We start from the raw sequence: 12,854 nt of genomic DNA, 5'->3' as shown, positions 1-12,854 counted from the left end.
AAAAATCCTGGTTTAATACCAGGGGGATTGGAATTTTCGGTCGGGCTGACGTACTCGCTCGAAAAAACCTGTTTAAGTGAACACACCGTAACGTCTGATATATCTAAGAGTCGCACAGATGAAGATTTAGACAGTTAAAATATTTCGCGACTATATATAGCAAAGAGGTCTGTTTTGCGTGTGATAAATTAAACGCGTGCCGCACACTGGTTTTTCTGAGAAATAAAAAAATTTTGAAGGAAATAAATAAAATCGATGGCATTAATAATAAATGTGACGATATTTTTCGCTCAAATTAATCCTTTCTAAATTTTTTCTATTAAAATTTCTATTCAAAAGCCTCGAATAATATTTTACTTAGAAATTCACACACACACACAATTTTCTATAATAGTAATTCCAATTAAATCCGATTTATCCATTATTTTGCTGCGCAAGAGGCGAGGGAGATTGAGTGAGGGTACAGACGACTGTGAGTTAAAAAATAATAATAAATGTTTATTTTACACACGTGGACGACAGAACACAATGGATACGTACAGTAGGTACCGTTTAAAAATGGAGACGACTATACGTTATTCAAGAGAGAGGGTATCTACTGCGTATCGCATACATAGAATTACAGAGCTAAATATACACGAATTCGTATATCATTATCGTGATGTACATAACAATGATTACGCTCTAAACGTTAACGATGATAGATAGTGCAGGCAGATAGATACGATGTGAGTCAGAGGCTCGAATACGCGCAAGAGATCGAAATCCTGACCGTACTGGACCATGGACCGTGGCTCGGATACGACCGAATCGACCGTCGGAATCGATCGCACGTCGAAGTCAAGATCACTGCGGCGTTATAATAAATGGATGTCGATCCGTATTGTTGGCAGAAAGCTCAGGCAAGATTTTGTCCCGATGACCAAAGTAAAATCGATATCCATGTATTAAGACGTTTCCTGAAGGACAATGGTACTTGAACCGGAAACAGGTATTCCCGATGGTGGTGGCGACGACGGTACTCCCAAATTGTGGGTCAACGAGTGTCTCCTCAGATCACAATTCCTACGGAAAACCTTGCCGCAGGAGGCGCAATGATAAGGCTTAATATCCGTGTGTGTGAGAAGATGAGTCTTCAAATTGCTCCTCTGATTAAAACTCCTGGCACAGACGGGACATTTGTGCGGCGACTCCTCCATATGCAGAATTTTATGAACAGCCAATGTCCTGCTCTGGCAGAATCCTTTGCCGCATTCGGCGCATTTAAACGGTTTCTCCTTGCTGTGTATATACCTGAAATATAGGAGGAAACCTTCCGGTTTAAATCCTTACGTTTAAATTTCTTTTCAAATTATCTACTCTAACGTGTATCTGTGTTTCTTAAAGTCAGAATATTTAAAACTATAATTTGTAAAATTATAGAAGCGCGATAATATACTCGTATATTTATATGTTTAATACTAGAAATTGAAAGGAGATAATAAAATATTCATCGAGTAATATATTATTAGCTTAATTAACATTATTATTACAAGTAAGGACTACAATTATTTCAACGGTAAAGATATGAATGAATGAATGTATCATGACAAGTTGACCATTAAATATAATATACACGTCATTCAATCACCGTTGTAATTACGCGAGGTGAAAAAGGCGTACCATGAATTTGTCCGTTCGTAAATCGTACGACGCTCGTAATTAATGGCGACGCGATAAAGAGATAAATACGCGCGGTTTCTAAATCTTCCGTCATGAAAGAAATAAATTTGGTAAATAATCCTATCTCTCATTCGTCATCAAAGCTTTTATGCGCTTAACGTTTAATTCAATTTTCTTTTACGTAACATATTATTACAATATCTATTTCTCTTGCATACACACTGGGGAAGTTATAAATAAATTCTACTAAAATGATTATTTTAATCATGTGCGATCGAAAACGTTACAATAACGTAACTTGAAAATTGTTGTTCAAAGCACAAATTACATTCACTCATAAATACAAGTGCATTTAATCATAAACACGATGCAAATATCTATGTACATAATGAAAAATCCGACAAAAAAATTTTATAAGTTAAAATACAATTTCGAAAAAAACATTCATAATTTTGCTTTTTATTATTCATTAATTACAATTATATTATTACTGTTTCATCAGCATTGAAATTATTTTAAACGAAAAACTTACAATTTAAATAATTAATTCAAATACTTTAACTCCATTTCTCCATTTAATCAATCAAGTTATTTCAGACATTCAACAGTAAAAAAAACCTGCGCGCGCGATCGCATGTTTTCACAAAGAAAGATCTAATCGGAAGATTAACGTCTCTCAGAACAGAGCCTATTTACGTTACCTGTGATCTCTGAGATGATCCTGCCGTCGGAAGGCTTTGCCACATATGTCGCACGAATACGGCCGCTCGTCGGTATGTGTCCTCTCGTGGATCAACAGATTGTAGCTCTTGGTGAACTGCCGGCTGCAGAACTTACAAATAAACTGTTTCTTGGGTCTGGACGTACGGCAAGTCCTTGGTACACTCGAGTCCACCGTGATCGAAGCGTGTTGCGCGAACGAGGAGGAGGAAGACGAGGTGGACGAGGTCGAGGAGCAACCCGAGGAAGTCGATGACGCGAAAGATGTTGGGGCGGTCAAGGATCGTGAGACCGTCGTCACTGACGTGCTTGCGCGATTCCCTTCGGATATTCGTCGCAGGAGCAGCTCGTGGTTCGCCGAAGAAGAGCTCGTTTCGGACGTCTCGCACAGCAGGACCTCGTCATCTTCCGCGAGAAGCGCCAGATCCTCGTCGGTGTCGGTCACAAAGTCCAGCCGTGCCTCGTCGTCCTCGCTGATTGCCGATCGGAGTAGCTGATCATCGGCCGTCAGATGGTCATTCTTGACAGCTGTCGGGCTCAGGGCCACGTCAACATTCGCGTTCAATGACGAACACCTCTGATTACCAACGACAGTCGCGGTGGCGCTCGCGGTTTGCGCGACGCCGGAAGTCGCACCGCTCGCATGAAGACGATGAAGCGTCAAGTACGTCTCCAATGCCTGTAGATTAAAAGCCGCGGCGGCGGCGTGACCCGGCGGCAGGAGCGCCGCTCGCTGCAAAGCCGAGAGGAGGGCACCCTGAAGCCGCAGGGCGACACTCTGGAGCGCTAGATTAGGTAATTCGGAGCCCGTGACGAGACCGGTGACATCGGTCTCCTGTGAGTCTGCCGTAACTGTGACCGATGAAGTCGACGACGAGGACGAAGTGGACGGCACCATTACGAGGGCCCGTTGCTCCTGCTCCGGTTCCTGATGTTCCTCCTCCTGCTGCTGCTGCTGCTGTTGCATCCTCCACCGTCGTTCGAATCGTCCCGGATTAGCCTCTGGAACGCGCGCCTGCCGTGTTTCGCCGATATCATTGGCAAGGCGATCGGAAATTCCTAATTTGTCCTAACTGATCCAGATAAGTATTGCAACGTGGATACGTGCTGGTATTCCTCCGGTATCCCGGTAAGTCCTTCGTGTGATTCACCCTTGCACGACGTTGCCGAACTCGGCTACGCGTTTACATATTTTTCGCCGACTGATTGTCAGTTCCCGAAACGATTGTTCCTGTAGGTACGATGCTCGAACGCGAAAACGGGAAAGAGGATACACACACACGATGCTGACGGTGCGAAGGCGCTCCGAAGACTGCTCCTACCTGCCGCTGCTGGGTACTGCTGGTGGAGCCACCTGGTGGCAGGTATCCGAGTCAAAATGGGCCTGTCCGCGGGGAACGGGCCCCGGATTCAGGAGAGAGTGCCGTGCCACAGCTGGTCCGCGCGATCGCCGGCCCGCCGGTTTCGACGATACGAGACCGGCCGCATGATTTTAACGTGGGTCGCTGCGATTTGCGTGCCGCAACGGCGAGCATACATTCGGGGACGCACGCGCGCGCGTGTGCGAGGGGTATCCGGAAACGTGAATCGCGATCGCGATCGCTTTCGCGGGTCAACAGCTGTTTAACCCGCGTGTGTTCCCTTCGCGAAACGCGCGTCTCTCTTTGCATCAAAAGGACAAATATGCAGCAAATTTTCATTTGTGCTACACAAAAAAACGGTTATGCTAAAGTATCTAAAAATTTAGCTGAATACAGAACTGAAAAAAATTCTGTTGGTCATCAAAATAATTATGGAGAATAATGCTTAAGCTTTGATGAATGCTGCAAAAAATTTTAACAATCAGTTTGAGCGAATTACATAATCATTTTAATAGTCAAACAAGATATTTTCGGATCTGCATATAGATTCTTCAGCAAAATTGTTTTCCATGAATTAGAAATAAAATTGCATGTTTATAAGAGAGACTAAAGAATATATATTAAAAAATAACTCGTGTAATAAATGGTCATTGATACAATACATCCAATTCGGATACTAAATTTACAACTTTTGTCATATATATAACGCTTGTAGACATCATGATTTTGAAAACTATATATTTGTATATTATACCTCTTGTAATCCTTCAAATATATGTTTTAATATTATTAATTTATATATTCCAAATAAAATTGGAAGCTATAAATAAAACTAATCGTTTTTTCATTTCTAAGCAAAAACGATCATGTTCTAAGCCAATTGTGTTGATTGTAATAAGATTATATATGTAAAACAATGTAACGATTTTCGAAGGTAATGTATTTTCTCGGAAAATAATTTTCTTGTGATCAATTGAAAATTATGATCAATTTATATGTTTTACATAAAAACTGATTTATATATAATTAATTTACTTTTATGTTGACTTAATATTTATAAATATTAAATATCAGATTAATATCAGTTTAATAACGCGTCTTTTATATATAAGAATAGCGTTTATGAATTTCAAGAATGTTATTAAATGTTTATGAAGGAAACCTGATAGACTGCTTCATGCATGTCGAAGATTTTGAACTCACTAAGGGCGGACGGTCTATATACGTATATAGTCGACTTGAGTTTTTAATATCTCAATAGACGTCGTGTGAAAATGAGGTAAAACTGAGTGAATAGTGATGCCGCGCCGAAAAAAAAGAAGCATCTCTCCCGCGGTACCGCGCCCGTGTGCCGCGGGTTCGTACCGACTCGACTCAACTCGGACTCTCGGCAAAGCCGCAACAATTTACGACGACAATTAATGCGCGCGAGTAAGCCGTGTATAGCGCCTATAGTTAGCTGCCTCTTCAGTGTCGGAGCGCACCGAAAGCGAGGGAGAAAGAGAGACATTCCGTACGCGCGCTCTCGTGCGCGTACATGAGACAAAAAAAGGGCGAGTAACCTGGCAAGAAGAAGAGAGAAAGAGAGAAAGGATGAGAGAGAGAGAGAAAAGGGGAGGGAGAGTACTATGGAGTATGATATAGAAGGAGAGGAGGTCTCTCAAGGAAAGGCGAAAGAGAGACGATTGAAGTGGAAAAGGGTGCGGTAAAGAAAGGCGAGAGGAAAGAGAGGAAATGAGTGAGAGAGAGAGAGAGAGAGAGAGAAAAAGAAAGAGAGAGAAAGGAGCGCAGCCAAGAGAGAAGAGAGGCGAACCGAGGCATCGGGCAGACTAAATAATATTATAGGTGGTGTTCTCACGGTCCCGGGACGCCCGCGGGCCAACTCGTCACCCCTCTCCCCGTACAGCCCCTCTTCCTCGCCTTATTCTCTCCTCCCGCTCTCCCTGGCCGCCTCTTACTCCCCCGCGCGTAAGCTTCGCCCACGCTGGGCCCTCACGGAGGGCCCCACGGAGTCGTTTGAGTCCCGCCGGTGAGACGGAGAGGCCCCGACCGAACGATGCCGGACGCAGACGAGGACGCACGAAAGGGTCAGAGGTCACCTCGCGCTCGCTGACCGTCACCGTGGACGCGGTTCCTTCTCTCCTTCTCTCTCCGCTCTTCTCCCCCCCCTTCTCTTTTTTCCTCCTTGGCGTCTCTACGTCGAGGAGGGCCTCCGCACTCCTTTCTCCCCTTTCCCCCTCTCCGCGCGCGTTCGTCTTTTACTCCCCTTTCGTAACTTCGATGCCCTCGCGAGTCCGACTTTCCTCCCGTCCCCTCCCTTTCTCTTCCCCTTTTGCCCCCCCCTCCCACCGCCGCGTCTTCACGTCTCTTCTCGCTCTTCTCTCTTCTCGGTGAAGTCCTCCTCCGCGAAAGTTGACAGGCTCTACCCAGTTAATCAAGTAGCGAGTTAATTGCCCGGCTAGAACATAATACGCGCCCGCGATATACGCGGCACTTTATTTGGACATGCTGACATGTAACACGCTGCTTTCCGAACGAAGTTCTATGTCAGACGAAGCGAAACAACGATCTGCGCTCATATCTTACGTCGTTTCATTGTGTTTCCCCGTGTCACAACGTATTAACATGCGCGAGTCACAACGTAGTAATGTCAACGCATTCGAGATTGTACGTGCCTTCGAAACGATGAGTGTCAAATGAAATTTTCACACGCAAGTATAATATATTGTGTAAAACGACGAATATTTCATGCTTTGTCTCATTATAGCTATGAAATTTTATGTTCGAAATGTTGATACTTGACATTGTAATTTCCTTATAATTGTCTTTTCACTTAGTTGCCAAGAGCTTTATGGGCATATTTATTATAAAAATAATAAGGCTAAGAAATGAGTAAAATTAAGGTGTAGATTATTTTTAAATGTACTTTAATTTTGCTCGTTTTTGTTTATTGTTTTGATATTACATTACAAATATGAGCCGTTCTTTTTACTAAAGGTATTTATTATTACGAAATTATTCTTATATTTGTAAAATCAAAAGTTATTCCGTCTTTACAGAGGTTGAAAACTTATCTGAAGAAATTTTGTTTTATAATTGGCCTTTATTTCTTATTATAAAAAAAATGCCTTTATATTTAATGATTATTTATGCATTGTTAGAGAAGAATAGTGTATGTAGTTATTACATCCGCAGTCAAGCGTATTATTGCGAATAATTCGACAATACTTAGAAATCATCAATCGATTTTATATGTCAGGAAATTTTCTCGTCTGTGCTCTTTAACTCCAGGAGGCAAAAGGTTATGAGTGGCGTTCAACATCGATAAATAAAGTAACGCGGCGTGACATGAGAAATTCCTTGCGATCGGCGACCTGCGCTGAATCGAAAAGAAAGGGTCCGAATCACTGTCCTCCGGTCGATTCTAACATGCTTAACACACTTAACGATGACACGAGCGCGGCACGTGTACGCAAGCATTATAGAAAGTATTGTACTTTGAAAGAACAAAACTTACGAAATTGAGAGCGTGTATTTAATAATAATGTTATCTCTTCTTGAAATTACTTTTAACTCTTTTTTAAAGCAATATTATTACAATTGTATTTGTATATTTACATATGAATAAAAATATTACTAACAATATATAAGTTGCACCAAGATCCGCTTTGACCGAAAATGGCAGTATTTTCTCTTATTCGTGTTTAAATGCTTCTCAATCTATTTCTCACTTAATATTCAATATTATTACATTCGTAATTTGAAATAAAACGTTTTAAATTCATTTTATTAAGCTCTCTTGATGTAAATTAATATTATAATTAATATTTTCTGGGAAAATCACGAAATAGCAATTGGTTGTTTGTATCTTTTTTTTTCAGATATCTCATACTTGAATGACGTAACAATGAAGAAAGCAGTTTCAAATGTACCGTCTTAGAGGTTCTCTTCGGTTAGCAAGCACCATCCACTGCTATTCAATTTGCTCTTGTTTCCTCAATGCGGTGAAGCGCAGAGGGAGGCCGCGACATCCCGCCGCGTAGATAATTAGATCGCTACTAAGCACCTCCACTTTCACGCATCTTCACCTCCGCGGTTGCGTACGGGCACTTGTTTCTCTCCTTGTTTTCCGCCTCCTATCCCCCTTGGATACGAGTTCTCGCCCCGTTTGTTTCTCTTTGACTACATGCGCGTTCACGGCGCGTTCACGGCGTGATACAACCAGTCCCCCTTCGCCTCGACGTGATAAAGGAAACCACGCATCGTTTCGTTTGACCACGTGATTGCAATGATTATCCCTTTCCCCACATCTAGCGTCTTCTCTCCCGTTTTAATTTCTTTAAAATATACATACAATACTTGAAAGTATCTGCATAACATTTATATAATTTTGTTTGCGTCAATACAATTACCCGCGTTTATATAATTACGTATTTAGAGCATCAGGATTTTTCAACTGGAACGGTAAAAAGATGCGAGAAAATTTAAAAATAATTAAAAAGCGCGTAAGGAGCGAAGTAATATTTTCAAAATTGTGAAAATTATTTTTATATTGTGTTCACTCACATTTTAAGTGATATCGTCATTAAAATTATTTTTAAATAATAATAAAAACAATAAAGTACAATTTAGAACTTTACTGTTTATTTCTGAATATCGTGTTAATGGTCTAATATCTGATGAAAGACTTATGCTGAGCACTGAAGCACATACACCTAATAATGTATCTTAACAAATTTTACTCGTTATTTAACGTATCGTGAATTAAAAAATGCCATTAAGTAAACTGTTGTAATATTGCTTAATATATCAAAATCGCTGAATAATAGAGAACTAATATAATCCAACACATGATGAAGAAGACTCATCAAGTGACAAATAGACAATATCTAACAATAAATCCTTGCCTATTTTTTTTTAGTTAGTAAAAGTTCTTAGTTTTTCACCTTGATCTATTTTACTTGTTAAGATACACGTTATACAGGAATTTCAATAATAAAGTTACTTTTTCTTATTAACATTGAAACGTATTTCTACTTTATTGTTAAACTTGTCACGGAATGTTTTATATAATGAATTGCCTCTCTCTCTCTCTCTCTCATATTATTTTTATAAGTGTCATCTTAGAGTATGATGATAAATCCAGACAAAGAGAAGGAACAACGTTTTTACTTCTACACATCGTCACCTATGAAGTCTCGCCTAAATCTTTGCTGCATCTTTTTTCTTCCTTTTTCTTTTTAGTCTCTTTTCACGTTGCTCTTTTCTCTCCTTTGGTCGTTCGATTCTTTCTTCCTCTAACCGATTATACGCTCGTTGGTGCCGCGGTATCGCGAGACAGCCAGGACACAAAGACGTGGAATGAACGAGAGGTTCGGGACGATGAAGAGAGAACAGAGTGCACGGACGTCCGTGGACCCCCCGTCCAGGATCGCGAGATTGATTTGTCCAATTACGTTAAACAATCCCCGGGATAATTCGATCGCCTGGTATCCTGGGACCGCTCGCGAGGTCGCCCAGCTCTCAACCAACTTTCTGCAATTTGTGAATGTAAATTCCCGTTCCTCCGATATACACGCATTACACGTCTCACGACGCGAAATTAGCGGATTCGTTGGCCAAACGAGCCCACGAATTTATCGTGTTCACAGGCGCAGATCGTTAGCTATGCTTTTGACTAATGAGCACGTCGTGCCTTTCTTGAAGCAGAAAAAAAAAAGAAGAAACTCGCCACTCAATAAGATAAATGTGTCACCTACGCTACGCGAATTTTACTTCTTTCCACGTTAGACGTTAGACTCACGAATCTTGCGCCGGAAATCAGGCTATATAATTAACGAGAAGATATCGAGGAAGCGATGATTGAATAGATTGATTTCGTGATATATGACCGCTCATTTATTTAATTGAAGCCTTACTTCTTGACAGGCTTATGAGCGATTGTTAGATATTTATTTCGCACGCGGATCAGTTTGCCGGCAGGCTAACACAAGTAAGAATGGTGCGAGAATTATTTTTCTATTGCAGATAATATCAATACTTATATAAAAAGTTATATATTAATAGAAAAATAATGTTAAATAATAATCACTATTATTTATATATTTTTTTCATGATATTTTAAAATAATTTTTATTTATTAACCCTCGATTGTAGCAACGGATCATTTGGATCCCAAGCGGAAAATTTTAGATAGTTGTACAATCTGTATCGATTAATCTTATGAGGTAAGGTTTTCAATTGTAAGAAAAAGATTATGAGAACTTTTATTTATCGATAGGCATAAGACGGAGATTTACTTATATTCTATACTTCAAACGAAACGTTTTAAAACTTAGATGTAGTTTTCATAGCTGTAGTTGATGGTTAGAAAACATAATTGATATTGAAATAATTCTATTTTTTTTATATTTGTCTCCTCATAACAGGAGAAAAGAATGATATTGTTTGCAAGATAAATTACGTACTTTAATCAACTGATCTAGTTACAAATTAGGTATTTCATTAACATTTCATATTGATGTATATTTTCTTCTCTTATGTATCTACAATCGTAATAAATACAGCAGTTTTCGGTTTTGAAGATTAATATGTTTTTATAAAAAATGTGCATGTCTAACTATACAGCGAGAGTTATTCAGGGGGAACAGATGATTTCGGAAATTAAAAATGAAGTGAAAAATGATTTACTCACTACACGCTCGCCGACTCGGCGGTGTGACTCCCGCTCTTTTCCGAAGAGTGTGCTCCCTGTCGTGCACCCGCTATATTATTCTACCTCGTGCCTTCTCACTGGCCGACGAAATAAATGTGATACTTTCAGCACTGCCGCCTTGTGAGCTCAGAAAGTCCGTCTCGTTTCTCGAGCATAAATAACATATAATTCCACCTCGACGAAGGGACCCTTTTCTCGAAGATGAGAAGGTGGCTAGAAAAGGCTTATTCCCTGGGCCTCTTCCATGTCTTCGATGAAAAAGAGACAGAGACACCAGTCCGAGGAAGGGGTCCTTCGAGGGAACGTATCACCAGGAGGCAAAGCGTGATTCCATTAGTCAGGACCTCACCACAACGCATGTTTTAAAGCACCGTTTACACATTCGGACTGCTCTCTTTACAACGTTTGTACGACACGCGATCCCATTACCATGTGAGTGTCACGATTAATTTCTATCGTAAAAAGATTTTCCTGAAAGAGATTCATCAGTTTCATAGTATTACGTTTGAATAAAAATGATATTATAATAATAAGCTTTTGCGCGTATAATAAGTACATATAAATTTTCGCAAATTTTGATGTAATGTCTTTTAGTGTTATTTATGTAATTGTGTCTTGATAAATCAATTTACATGAGATTGCTCACGATTAATCAAAATCAAAGGCATAATTATTTTTTACAACAATTTATATAATAATTGACCTATAATTTTTGACATATCTGTCAGTATTATAGCAAATTGTAGTATTGATAATTGAACCTTTTTTTTTATAATAAAGTTACTTTAATGATTTTGATTACATTAACATCTTCGATATTATTATTCTGGCAATAGTTGACAATAAATGTAACTTATTGTGACGATCTTTTCGAAAAATGATGTCGCTTTGATGTAGCATCGATCATGGCAACATTTTCCAATCCAGCAGAGAAACGGGTTGTCCATGCTACCCTCGGGCGTTAATCGCAATCTTTACAAACGACAGAAGGAAGATACGGGTGTCGTGCCTGCAAGGCAGCAGCCGAAAGATGCATCAACAGGCGTTGACCGCATACGGTGTAAACTCGCCTTCAGGAGAGCTGGAGGTTACCCCCGAAACCCCTGACGGGGGGTCCGTACACCGGCTTCTCCTTCCTCTTTTTTAAAAGTAAGGATGCCTGTCGCCGATAGTGATTTGTTGAGTGTATTTGCATTTTAGATTTAGGCTGCTGCGCCTGTACCGCGTCTCTCTGTCTCTCTCCTTCTCTCTCCCTCTCTTAACCCTTCTTCTTCGTATCAACTCCCTATCTCTCGGCCAGGACACATCCTGCCTCTTGTATATGTCTGAGATTTCTCACTCGTTGCCTCCCTCGCTTTCGATTTCTGGTTTTTGGTCAACGCCGCGCGTCAAGAGAAATAGGGAGGAATGGAAAAGGAGGAGGCAAGAGATGAGAAAGGAGGAAGGGGGAATTTGGTCGACTCAGGAATGACATTAGTCATATACTATCCCCTTGACTGCTAGCGAGGAGACTTGTTTATGCACGTTTAAAGAATGATTAGGCGACGGCGTCGCGACGGGGGGCGTCTCGCCATCCCTCTTCCTTTCTCTCGATTCACTGTAGCCTCTTCATCCCGCTTTTATAGTTATAATTCTTCCCTCCATTTGCCTTGCGGCCAGTCGCCGGTTCGAGCTGTTGAGGAGGTGGCCGAAAATGACCGCACGATTTTGCCTTCTGAACTCGGTTTATGTTGCACGAACTATGGGAGAATAAAGCTGTAAAGAAGATATTTCATTTTAAAATAACAATGAGAGGAACATCGTGGGAAAGTAATTATCCAATTTAGGATTTATCTTTTACAGCCTATTGTTTTGATTAAATCGATATTAAAATAAAACGTTAAATTTTCCTACGTTCTGTAAAAAAAGTTGAGTAGCAATCTAATTGTTAATGTATCTGTCAATGTACAACTCTTGATAATTCAATTCTAAAAATGTTTTGTAAAAAATATATAAATAATTCACAATAAATTATATTTTTTGTAACACAATCATGAAACGGTAAGTGGATTTTGAACGCTGAAAAATTCGTGCAATTATTCTCAAACTGGCGAGTTAAAGTCGACCCTTTGAAATCCCTGTTTTCTTGGACGGACTTACTCAGCCTCCGGGAAGCTCCAGTTAGCAGCGCCTTTTTATTACGTAACGTGCCGTTATTATTATTAATTTGAGGTTTTTTACAGTCGTCTGTAGTTACTCGTCGGTTTATTGCTGTGAGAAAGATCTCGGAGAGTTCTTTGCACTTAAGATCGTACTAGCGAATGTTATCATCCTTACAAAAAATTCGCATCAAATTTGCGGTTTCTCATCGCATTTTTTGTCAACTGTGATCTCTAACAAACACGAAGACATCGAAC

At 40.2% G+C, this 12,854-nt stretch overlaps 1 protein-coding gene across 1 annotated transcript; it reads right to left on the bottom strand.

Annotated features, from left to right (window-relative positions):
* Positions 1–519: 519 nt before the first annotated feature.
* Positions 520–3,679, bottom strand: LOC108720702 (sister of odd and bowl). Its single transcript, XM_018444836.1, has 2 exons — positions 2,364–3,679; positions 520–1,293 (listed from the first exon to the last, which is right to left on the bottom strand). Exons 1-2 carry the CDS (start codon positions 3,347–3,349, stop codon positions 948–950), a joined length of 1,332 nt encoding a protein of 443 aa, XP_018300338.1. The 5' UTR covers positions 3,350–3,679; the 3' UTR covers positions 520–947.
* Positions 3,680–12,854: the final 9,175 nt, after the last annotated feature.

Source organism: Mycetomoellerius zeteki, unplaced genomic scaffold (genome assembly GCF_001594055.1).
Source record: "Mycetomoellerius zeteki isolate Tzet28-1 unplaced genomic scaffold, Tzet1.0 scaffold155, whole genome shotgun sequence".
NCBI classification, from domain to species: Eukaryota; Metazoa; Arthropoda; class Insecta; order Hymenoptera; family Formicidae; genus Mycetomoellerius; species Mycetomoellerius zeteki.
This window is presented reverse-complemented; position numbering and strand designations above follow the sequence as displayed.